General features: G+C 32.5%; 1 protein-coding gene across 2 annotated transcripts; it reads right to left on the reverse strand.

The window, feature by feature from the left end:
• Window positions 1-7,543: 7,543 nt before the first annotated feature.
• On the reverse strand, window positions 7,544-9,390 carry LOC102618103 (transcription factor TCP20). Of its 2 annotated transcripts, XM_006470034.4 has the most exons (3): window positions 8,075-9,390; window positions 7,901-7,983; window positions 7,544-7,707 (listed from the first exon to the last, which is right to left on the reverse strand). In XM_006470034.4, the coding sequence occupies exon 1, from the start codon at window positions 9,220-9,222 to the stop codon at window positions 8,269-8,271; it is 954 nt and encodes a 317-aa protein (XP_006470097.1). In that variant the 5' UTR covers window positions 9,223-9,390; the 3' UTR covers window positions 7,544-7,707; window positions 7,901-7,983; window positions 8,075-8,268. The 2 variants fall into 2 exon arrangements, with proteins under 2 accessions (XP_006470097.1, XP_015383140.1); XM_015527654.3 differs by lacking the exon at window positions 7,544-7,707 and having other exon boundaries at window positions 7,721-7,983.
• Between the last annotated feature and the right edge of the window lie 3,804 nt (window positions 9,391-13,194).

Consider the following 13,194-nt stretch of genomic DNA (forward strand, 5'->3'; position numbering starts at 1 on the left):
ATTATTAGGGGAGCATATTTTGAAGAGAAGAATTTTGTAGCCATGTTCAATAAATATGCATTGTACTCTTCTTCCTTTGACTAGGTTTTATCCCATTGAATTTTACTGGCAAGGTTTTAATGAGACAGTATTAAACACATCTACTAATACCTTTTACATTAAATGTAAATAAATAGTGAATCCAAGGGGGAAAGCTGTGAATTATTGCATTCACCACTAATGAATCCACTAACGTAAGTGGAAAGTCTAGTTCGTGAGTGGATTCATTTGTAGAATATTTTAACACCCCTTGATTCACTTGTTCTTTACTATAAATACATGAGAAAATAATGCAATTGATAAGGCATTGCATTTTGGTCTTTACTTCGTATTCGGTTTCATTTTCTCTCTGCCCATTCCTTTTTATACAAACACAAGCAAAAGCTCAACAAAACTTTTGGCTTGACTATCTTTGTTCTTATTACTTTAGTCCTCTTCTATATGTGAATTAAGTATCAATTGTGTTAACATGAATATGTTAATAATATTGATTTTGATAATAACAAACTTTAAATGGATTTTGATTAAAATGTTGGAGCTATTCCTTAATAAACGAGAGCCTTATAAACATTCCAATTATATTCATAAAAGATGGATCACTGTTAAATTTCAAATTAGAAAATGATTCTCTGCAAAATATGGCTTAAACTGTGATTCTGGAAATAAACGGTGAACCGTTTATTGAAACGGTTAACCGATTAAAACCAGAGAGTATCAAATTGCTTAAGCTTTAACCGTTAAGAAAAACGGAAGATACAAAAAGCTGGGAAGGCCATTGGAATTAAACCCTTAACCGTTTATTGAAATGGTTAACCGATAAAATCCAGAATGAAAGATTGTACCTGAAAACAAACGGCAAAAGCTTAACTGAAACGGATAAGGCTAACTTGTTTTACAGGTTACTGGAAACAAACGGTGAACCGTTAATTACAAACGGCTAACCGATAATTTTCAGAGATGTCATTTCATGCAAATCCTTAACTGTTTAATGTAAACGGATAACTGATGTTCATCTTGCAGGTCTCTGTGAATTAACGGCGAAAGGGTAACCATAAACGGCAAACCGTTTATTTGAAAATTGGCCCAACGGTAACTTTGACCAGCCTAAATAGTTAAAGTCTATAACAACTAGTTTTTCAGCTCCAACTATAAATAAGCTCATTCAAATTCAAACAATATTGATCACAACATGACCATTGAGCTTATATTCGAGAATACAATCTTCATAGAGCTTTAAAACACATTCTTGCTTCATCTATTCACACATTGGGCATTGATTTGTAATCTTAAATATTGTGTGAGAGAAAAATAATTTTTAATCTTTTACTTTGAGTGATTGTAAGTGTTGGGATACACTTGGGTTAAGAGATTGAGGATAATCTCTTGTTGTAAAGGTTCATTGACACCTTGGAAGTCAAGTGCAAGCATTTGAAGCCTTGGAGGCTTGCTTAGTGAAATCCTCAAGTCCAGAAAGCTTGGAGGCGTGGACGTAGGCGAGGTTGGCTGAACCACGTAAAAATCTCCGTGTTTGAATCTCTCTTCCCTTATCTTTTTATATTGTAATTGATTTAATTGTTATTCCATTAAATTCATTTTAGATTTGCTTGATAATTTGTTTTAGAATCAAATAATTTTTAGAATCTCAATTCACTCCCCCCTCTTGGGTTGCACACTTATATTTCATATTGTTCACATACTCATTTCAATAATTGTTCACATATTATTCCCTCAAATTTATAACAAAATGTCTTATTTTGCACCTGATCTCTCTCAAAATGTTAGGGTTTAATATAGGAGAAGGTTAATTGGTTTTGGGTAATAAGGATGGATTTTCTTCCAATATCACAAATGGATTAAAAGGGTTCACAAGTCAAAAGCATTATAACTAGATTTATCTGGAAGCTCAGATTTAGGCTTGATAAAAGTATCTAAACACATTTCATAGTATGTAAGATGCGAGTTTGATGATCTTCAAAAATCGTTTCACCTGCTTAAACCCATTAAACACTTTAGTAATTTTTATGTTTTTACAAAAAAAAAAAAGCGACTTTAAATTCATTAACTTATCTTATATATATATAATGATATCAAACTGTTAAAAAATGATCCATTTGTTAGACTTATTTTGATTGTCACGTGGGAATATTTCTACCACAATTTGTGGGCTCACACCCAGAGATGGCCAATGGGTCGGACGACACGAGGCACGAAACGGGCCCGATATGGCACAAGCACGTTTCGGTAGAGCACGTAGCACGGCATGACACGCACGTGGGCTGCGCCAGGCTTAGATTTTAGGCACGTGGGCCTTAAAAGCACGACATGATTAGAGATGAGTCAAAGCACAGCACGCGAAAAAGCACGCAATAAGCACATTTCATTTTTAATGAAAGTAAACTTAAAATTTTATGATTTTATAAATAACTTGAAATTAAATCTTTTAATATGTTTTATTAGCTCAATTTTTTTAATTCTTAGTTTAAAAAAAATTTGATTTATGTTTATAATTTATTAAATAAATAATTGATATCATGATTTTATAAATGTGTATTAATATTATTATAAACTATGATAGATGACTCTACGTAATTCTAAGTTAACAATTAAGTTAACCCTTAAAAAAAATTATCATTGCTGTTGTTGTTAAGTACTAAAAAATAATTCTAATATAAAGTCAAACTTAGTAATTAATATTATATTCTCTTATTATTATTAATTTATTATTATTGAATATGAACTGGAGTTTTAAATTCTTTATTCTATTAAATTTAAATAAAGGCACATGGATTTAAAAAAGTACATATGTTTGAAAAAAATAAGACAACAATTTAGCATGCGCTCTTAAAAAGAAAAAAAATTTAGTGGGCTTTTTTTTCTTAGGCACGGCACACAACACGACACGTGTGGGCACGGCACGTGTTGTGGGCTGAGTCTAAGCAAAAAAAATTAAACACAACAGAGTATGGCACGGCATGAGCACGAGCATGCGTGGACTTTCTTTGATGGGCCTAGGCCGGCACGGCATGGCCGTTGGCCACCTCTACTCACACCTCCCTTGATTGGTAAGTATAGGAAAAAAATTTCAAGTTGGTTGGGCTAATTTTTGTTGGCTTTGTTCTAAGTGGCGTCTACTTGGGCTTCAATAATTTAAAATGAGAAGGCCCTTCGGCCTGAATTTATAAACAGAATCTGTTTAACAAATTATAATTTTGTTTAGTTTTTACTCCGAAACTTACAGGCCACAAATTTGCTTGTGGATTTAAATACCAGACTATAGAGCTACATAGGGTTGTGATGGAATATAGAAATGGTTTAAAAAATAATTGATATTTAAGTCATAACTTTAAATAATCTTCTCAATAATATTTAATATTTGAAGATGGGCTTAGATGTATTCTGTAGTGATAAAAAATGATTTAGCGAACAATTTCATCCACCATATAATAGCAATAAATCACATGTCGCAATTTTATGACTCATTTTTTTTTTTGGAAAGTATGAACAATAGTTAATTAATGGTATTGAAACTGTGAATTAAGTAGACCCAATCATGTCCTAAAATTATTAATTTTAAAAAAATAATTTTTAATACTTTTAATGATGAATTTTCTTTCTTCTAAAATTTAAAAGAAATTGCTTTAGGATTGTATCCACAATCAGAAATCAATTTTGATAACTTTCAATGAAATGTGTAGCTCTTTTTTATCCCCCTAATTCTTTATAACCTTGTTTTAGAAAGTAATACATGATAATTATTATTTTTTCTTAAACATTGCATACAATAATAGAAAGCAAATTTTTGCCCACCTATATATATGTGGGGTTCAAATGTCAATTTTTTTTTTTTCCAAATCCAAGAAATTTACAGGTTGAGTCTATGCACCTGGAAACCATAGCTTGAGTAGACACCAAAACCCACAATTTTTTTTTTCTTTTCCGTATTATTATGGTTGGCCATTGCAAACAGAATCATTTAGCTCCAGTAAAAAATAAATGGAGAAAAGCTATTGTGACGGGTATGTTTAGGATTGCATTTGCTTCCCAAGGGATCAATTTCTAACTTGATTCTCAAAAAATCATCTTTACAAAAGTTTAGAGAGCGTTTGATAAATGAAGATTATTCGACAATCATTTTTTAAATAATCTACTATACATGTTTGGTAAAGAATTTAAAAATTATCTTTATGTTAGTTTAATCAGCATCGAATCAATTTAGTTAGAAGGAAAATAGTCATCAGAATTAGTTTGTTAGCGGCGATTAATCGCAAAGGGAGAAATTCCGATTTTGCTGGAGACAAGATGGTCACTAGAGTTAGTTTTTCAACATCGATTGATCTTCAACATCAATTGATCGTGATGAGAGAAATTTTAGGGTTTCTAGTTAAAGTGAAAGAGATTTATAATTGATTTTGGATCAAAATCAATGAGAGGGATAATTTCAGAATTTAAATAATTTAAGAGGATATTTTAGACATTTTAATTTTAAATAATCAGATCTTTGAAAGCTGGTTCTAGCCACTTTCACTTGATGGTTGTTTACTAGATTTTTAAGAATGGGGATTTCTAAATAATCTAATTCTTACAATATTAACCAAACACTTTTGAATTGTAATCACTTATTTTATTATCTAAAGCAATCTCAAACATGCTCTAAATAGAACTTCATCCCCACGCTATAATCAAGTAACTCATTTTTTTTTTTTTTTTATAAAATTGAGTGATATCATGTTCATGAGAATTAAATGCATGTACATTTATTCGTGTTCAATAAAATGTTTCATGATATTATTACTTAAACATTTTTTTTTTTGGCGTGCACCATGATTCTTGAATAACTACCACATGTCGGATTTCATGTCTTCTTTTATGATTATTAATGTTTTACAACAACAATTATAATAATGTGCTTGAACGAACCAGACATTGACTGACGTCTGTATATGGTACCTACCTGAGTTTGTTCACAACTTGCAGCACGTTTGCATTCATTCATTTGATGCCCTTTAAAATATTTCCTCCTCAACGAAATATAACTCCACAGGGTGATTCTTTTCATTGAATACATCAAAGGGATCAGATTACAAACAAAGAGAATTGGCTCCTCCTACGATTCCCAGGAATGTTTTTATTTTACTGCATGTTTTCTTGTGTGTCACAAAAGATCAGTAAACAAGAAAATCAAGCATGCAATTTATCACTTATTTATTCTGTGAATTATATTCCAAATTTCCAATGAAGGTAATTGAATCATCAGAAATTAGATTTTCCTGAAATTAACTGCCCTGTTGATTATAGCACAAGAATTTTCATCTTTCATGTACCTGCAAAGTGCAATCTCTGCCCTCAAGAAATTGCTTTTGCTGAGCTAAGACGTACTATGATTTGTTTCAATATAGCGTTCTAAGATTGAATTGATCAAACATTCAAAACAAAATGTGGCGTCCCGTACAACCCGGTAAGGAAAACAATCAAGATCGACAAAATCCAGATTGATCTATAATACACACACACACACACACACACACACACACACACAAAAACTGCAGAATGTTAATTACAGTAATTGCATGATAAGATGCTTCCGTATGACCTTGGTAGAAGTAGCTAGACTGGCTAGGGAACAAACACAAATGGATACAAAACCAACAATAAGAGATAATATAAATACCAACTATTTTTTGTGGTTTCATAAATCAAAGGCATGAAGTCATAACAGAGATAATTCACAAACAATTTAAACTCCCTACTATGTTTAAATCAGTTGATGGATTCATCAAAGTCTGGTGCGACTTGTGATGAGATAAACAACGCCTTTAGAATGCAAATAGCAAATTATAAACTTGATGGAATTGAAGCTGTCAAAATTAGCTTTTACGATATGGTAGTTCAAACCGGCCACATTCTACTGGAAGAACAAACATCCCCAAGTGAGTAAAATGTGATACCAACAAATGGTTCAATTAAATACACGGAGACAGCCACGGTGATGTGTCATGGAAATTAAGCATGTCTACATTTATAACCTCCAATTATAAAGGTTGCTGACTACAAGTGAGGGACAATGAGAGAGGAAGATTAAACACAACAGAAAGAGACTACACTGAGAAGAACTGTGGTAACAGAGACTTCATGGCCAACCACATGCCTTAAATGTCAATTTGTAAACAACCAAGCAGACCTTAAGTACTCAACAATTAAGCACCATAATAATACCACTTTGGCAGGAATTTTTCACAAAACAGGAATTTTTCACAAAAAGCTTTTTATTGCTTTTGAGATGGAGTTGAAAATGCGGTCATTGTCTTATTTCCCTATAGCCTTTCCTTCATGCTCTGATACTTGATTATCATTTATAATTGACACATTCAAAACTCTTAGTGAACAATTCATTAACTATGTCAACTGAGGATGACCTATGAGCCAGGAAAGTGTTTGATTTGACAAATGGACCTATCAATCATTATACTAAAGATTGACTCCCAATAAAGCTAGTAAAAACACTCTATAGGTGGGAGTGGCAAGGCCAACCAATTCGTATACAGAATTCCTCATACGTAAGGGCACATTAAATATAACATATTTTCCATTTCAATTGATGACATCTGAACAACATGTTGTGACACTACTAGGACTGTGCAGAGACCATCCAAACAATGGTGATCACTTGATAACTTCCCATCCATGGAGTCACACACAAGATGCACCATCAGTTCACGTATGATAAGTTGGAGCACTGGCCCCTAGGCAATGACCCAGGGAATTTTAGTTGGGACAGTATCGATTGAATTCGTAGTCAGTAACAAAGCTTCTAAGAATCAGAATTCAGAACTCCAAGTCAAATTATATGAGACGATGGCATCATAGAGTAAGAGACCTATTAAATGCCCAGATCACTATCTAGTTTAGAATGCAAACTATGCATTTCCAAGATGCGCCCTACTGTGAAAGTAGACTCCGCTGGCATCGGGTAGACCACAGAGATAGTTTACTTTGGCAGATTAGATGGTCGACTGGAAGCAAGTGGTGCTAAATGAGAAGCATGCACTTGGAAGACCTTGAATCATATTTACTAGTTCTTCTCAGTTGAACTGGCTGTCAGTTAATGCTACTAGGCTCAGAACAAGGCCATTCATCAAAGTTCTAAGTTTTTCTAGAGAAAGAGAAAACCAAATTATGATTATCCAAGAAATAATGAATTTCCATAATAGCATTGTTAAGGGACTAATGCTACTAAGCTCAGAACAAGGCCATTCATCAAAGTTTTAAGTTTTTCTAGAGAAAGAGAAAACCAAATTATGATTATCCAAGAAACAAAGAATTTTACAATAGTATTGTTATAGGAGTGAGAATTCTTTTTGAGGGGGAATCTTCTTTATCATCCTGGCTTTAACAGGCACATAAATAAGAAATCAGACAAAAAAATATGGGACTTCTTTGGTTCCATAATCTGGACTGCTTTTTAACTGAAAAAAAAAATGATAAAACTTTTGTGCTTCCCTCAATATGAAGTCAATGGTGGCTATTCATTCCTGATTTAATGTAATTTATTTTAAAAAATCCAAAGATAAACAAAACAAAGAGGTATGATTTTCTAGAGGACTACCTTGAAGGAATAGAGCCAAAGTGTTTTCTGTGTCTTCCACAAGTGATGACAAGGAAACTCATCTTCTATAGAGAGACATAGCGAAAAATATGCATCAATTAGACATTCTTTTATCTTGCATAATTGATAACTCCCTCTAGATCCCAGAAGAAACTTGATAGGAGTGAGTGTAAAATTCGATGTTGAAATTAGCAAACAAACCGATTGCCACTGCATTGGTACTTACAGAAGAAGAAAAATAATCAAAAGATGACTTACACTATAATCAACACACCTCCGAATTCTGATTATACAAGATGTTAAGCCCAAACCAAACTATATTAGGCCGTGCATAGTGCCACCTGCACATTCCACATCATAACAATTTACACCTCTACAATTTATACAACCAAAAACAACTAAAAAAAAGAATAGGAAAATCCAAAGCAGCACCTGTATAAGGAGACTTAGGCTGATCAATCATGTAGTGGAGAAGATCAGAAGAAGGGGCAAACCAAATCCAGTCCCTACTGAATTCTCTCTCTCAAGTAGCATTTTTTTTTTCCTTTTTATCCCAATTATACAATAGTTTAAACCATGAAAAAAAGAAAACACCTCAGGCTCTCAAACAATGCTACTCCTTCACTCTACTGCCCTGACCCTTGTGAATCATCCTTATTAACAGGAGCTGCTTGCTGCTGCTGTTGCGGATGTTGCTGCTGCTGCTGTTGCTGATGCACCCTAGCATGACCCATCTGCTGATAAATTTGAGTCAAAGTTTGTGGATTCAAAACCCCAATATGACCATCTTGCGACAACCCAAGCTCCAAACCAGGTAACTGCTGATTACTAGCACTACCCAAAATAGAAGTAAAACTCATAGGACCCATGTTAGTAGTAGCAGTTCCTGTACCTGGCAGGTCAAACCCAGGGAACCCCATCTTTTGCAAATAATTAGAATTTTCGGTCCCTAAATTCCCTGTTGATGGACCAGAAGATGATGATGACTGAAACCCAAACCCACTTACAGGTTGGGGCCATAACCCTGCTGCTGGCATTTGATGAGACCTTCCTACTAAATTGCCACCAACTAAACCCCCCCAGCTGGTCCTACTGGACCCTAAATCATCAATCTTTTGATGCAAACCAGCAGTCAAAGAGGCACCTTGTTGAGAAACAGAGCCACCAGCAGCTGCCAAAGCTGATGCTGGTATTGTCCCAGTCCCAGTGGCTGCAATTATAGATGGCTCGGCTTGTTGCAGCAACCATTGAATTGTTTCACCATCAGATTTGTGACCCAATTCCCTTGTTAACTGAAAGATTCTTGCGGCGCATAAAGCAGGCATCCTAATTCTCCTCCCTCTGCCTTCAACTTTTGTGTGCCTATCTTTGTTTGAGCTTCTTTTGGGTGCCAACTGTTTCTTGGTTTGTTCCTCTTTATCAGCTATCACAATCTGAAAATCTTTGATCTCCGCTGGCTTGTTCTCGCCCATATTCACTTGTTGTAGCTGCTGTGGCTGTTGCTGCTGTTGTTGTTGTGGTATGTTCAAGAAGTTGGCTACTTCTTGTTGTGAGGGTTGCTTTGAGGCCTTGGGATCCATGAACAGGTAGGTTTTTGGGAGTGAGCAAAAATAAGAAAATAAAAATTTCAGATAAAGGTGGGTGGGTACTAATTTGCTCTGATTGAAGAAGGAAGGGTGGGCTGAAAAGTCCTAGACTTTCATGAGTTTTTCACTGTTTTTGGCAAGGAATGAGACACAAACACACATCATTATAATAATATTGTTGATTTCCCAATTGTACCCATATGTCTTTTTTTTTTTTTTTTTTTTAACTTTGGTGTTTACTTGCTTTCATTACACTATACACACACAATTCTGTTTCTGTGTCTTTCTTCACTTTCTCTGTTCAGGCATTTATTGTACTTCCCATTTTACTTTACCTTTATCTGTAGATTTGTTTTGACTTTTGACTATCATTTTTTATATGCTTAGTAATTTTATATGCGAAGTACTTTAGCTGCCAATTTTCATCCCAACAGGTGCACACATAAATTTAATAACATATAAACTCTTTGCGTTTTGATTCCTCAACATTTTTCTCAAAGTTGCAAGTACTTCAATTTCATCTTTCAAATAGATTGTTTAAATCATTGATCACATTAACTAAATATCCATCAAAATAACTGACATTAATTGATCTAGTATGGGATAAAGAGTGTATTAAATTGACAAAAATCTTGAGGTTTTATAGTATGAACTCTTATTATCCATTAGATTTTGGTCACACTTATTTACTTTTACATGATTTTATTGGGAGATTCATTTTATAATGATCCAACGGAGAGAATGTATACATATATAGAGACCCCTAAGTTTTAAATGAAAGGCACATGACTCTCAATACCCTTGGTATACAGTAATAAAAAAAATGATCTTAATAACATTTGTTAATAGACACAAATATAATTTAAATAGTTTAATTTGTCTATTAAACTAATAATTTTTAAAATGAAAACTATTATATTTATTATAACAATATATTTGTAATTGTTATAAAAATTTTAAATAAATCTTTGGGTTAAATAGATTTTTACATTTAATAAAATATATATCGTGTATTATAATATTAAAATTATTTTATATAATATTGAAAATAATTTAAACTTTAATATTATGTTTCTATTTATTATAAAATTTAGTTTGATATACTATAAGATTGTAAAGTATTACAATATTTTCAAATATTGAAATTATTTTAAAATATATATATTGTGACATTTATTTTAATATTATTTTCTATTTATTATAAAATATTATATTCAAATTCTTCTGAATTAATAGAGTCAAACATAATAATGTTATAACAAAATAAAAGTCTTAAATATACTTTATTAAAACTTAAGGTTTACATAACTATTTCTTTAAATCTTAGGAATAAAAGTGTCCTTCTCCCGTACATGCGAAGAACACCTCTTAAATGAAACCAATCTCAATCTTGCAAGTTTAAAGCTTTATAAAAGTCCAAACTAAATTTTGATGTCAAATTCATATTGTACCCTTTGATCTTTCTCCGTAGTTATCTCTTACAAGAATGACCTTTTCTGATCTCGCTAGTCGAATGCAATTATAACAAATCATCAGCAGCTGCATGCTATTATAGCAGAACCAATCAATGATGCAATATCTTGGAAGAGACTCAATGGTACACGTGGATGCTTGACGTTTAGCCACTTGGCACACTAAGAATGGCTATTGGGGTTCCTTCAAACCCACTCTTAGCAGATATTATTAAAAATGAAATTTCATCATGGGGGGGTTTCAGCAGCCAGAGAAATGGACCGGACGAGTAAGAACGTCCACTCAGTTACATAGCATTTGCATGTTGAAGAGTGGAGGGGATTCAATTACGTTACATTTACAGAGAGTTGCAAATAGTTTCTAAGTAGACCCCTCAGGACTTGAATTGAAGTCGAAAGTTTCTTAGTTCTGACACTTTATAAAACTTAAAACATCCCATTTTTAACTTGATAATCAATTCTTCCGAAATTATCCATGTGAGTTGCATACTCTAACGCTTCGGTTTTATTAATACATCGCACCAAGTTTTTCATCATATATTTTAAGTGATTGGTTTAATTTATTCTCAACTATTTTTATTACATATCTTAAATTATAAGAGAAACTTGGTGCAATGTGTTGATAAAATTTGACATCCCGTGGTTTTGCCCTATTCATTTATATATGTTGCTAAATTAGCTAATTCTCTATGGAGTATGGATAATATGTTAGGTTAAACAATCGGTCATGCCATTCAATCCTACAAACATCCAGAAAAAAAAATGTTGCATTCATAGAAAATACTTGGATTAATAGTTGTTAGATGATGTACGCATCTCAAATAAATTAGAGGTAAACCAAAAATACCTCCTTTTAATACTTGCATAACACTATTTATCATCGGATTCCACTCTTCCAATTGAGGATTTAAAATACAAAAGATGTTAGTAAATTTCATTAATAGGCTTAAATCGATCAATATTAAATTATAGGTCACATCAAAATCAAATACGATCTAAAAGTAATTTTCATCTCTTAATTATTTGACAAACAAATTGTATGAAAAAAAATTAATTTTGTAGATTAATAGTAGATTACGGATGCATAAATTACGGAGAACCTAATTAACAATTCTGGTTAGGACGTTATTACATCTAACAACATAAAAACCTCAAAGAGAGTCTGAGGAAACATAAATATACATAAACACAGAAATCATTCCTATAAAATAAGGGGAAATTTTTTTTTAAAAAAAATAATGTGCTAATGCTGAAGAAATGATCAGAAATGTACACTTGTCAAAAGAAATGAAGCCCCATTCGTTTTGATTGGATAAAAGTAAACAGCTCAGGAAAATGACATCAAGTGCTCTTAATTTCTTCCCTGACAATGATCTCAATTTTATGCACAGTACCACATTTTAAAATTATGCATTGAAAACGATTTCTTATGTCCCGTTCTCCTGTTTATCACATGATAATATATATTAAATGTAGTTATCTCAAACAAGATAGAATAATAATTGATAAGGTAGGTGTATGAGTGTGTGTGATGTGTACTCTTTATGCCATTGTATTATATATATATATATATATATATATATATATATGCATGTATGTATATATATTTGTTTTTTTCTATTTTGTGTGCTTCCACCATGCATAATTGAAGGGCTTCAAATTCGTAGACGTTTGGTCCCCGAAATTCAAATCCCAACGGAACAAGTAATTAAGCCATATTAATTCAACAAGATTCACTCCCTTTCGTACTTCAAGTTTTTCGCTTTTCATAATTGCTACTTCATTTTTACATTTTCATGAACTGGGGACATTTTTTTTATATTAAATTATTTATTATTTAAAAATTATATTGAACCCTCACTAATATAGATTCGAGCCGATAGGACCATTAGGACGGCAAAACTCTCTCAACAAATATTTAACGGAGTTGCGCTCTCAAATCTCGAACTAAAGATCTTGATTAAGTTAAAAAAAATTCATACCAACTTATTTACGCGCTTGTTGGTTGTACTATGGACATTTTAATCAAGTAGGTTATATTACAACCTGAGGATTTAAATTAGTTTAAGATATGCGGGGTCTACTTTTGGATTTAGAAAATTTGCCCATTAAGAGTTGAACCCAAGTGACCTACCATTAGATTAAATTAATAGTGATTTCTTGGAGTAAATATTTGTGAATTTGAAATATGTGAATTCTATCGCGTTGATACAAAACAAGCTTCTTGTACACGAGAACTATTTATTTTTATCATTTGGAAACCAATCTATAAAGATGAATTAAGTTGCCATAATGGTACAAAGCAACTTTAATTTTTCAATAAATTCAAAAGTTGGCAGGTTGGTTGTGATTATTATCTTTTCTTTTTCACTATTTAAACTACAATTAATTGAATCCAAAGACTAAAGGATTGGATCGAGAAGAAACTAATTTTAAGTAGACATTCCGGCGAAAATCACTCCCATGATCGAGACACTCATGCAATCAATACAAA

The sequence above is a fragment of the Citrus sinensis genome, chromosome 2 (assembly GCF_022201045.2).
Source record: "Citrus sinensis cultivar Valencia sweet orange chromosome 2, DVS_A1.0, whole genome shotgun sequence".
Taxonomy (NCBI): Eukaryota; Viridiplantae; Streptophyta; class Magnoliopsida; order Sapindales; family Rutaceae; genus Citrus; species Citrus sinensis.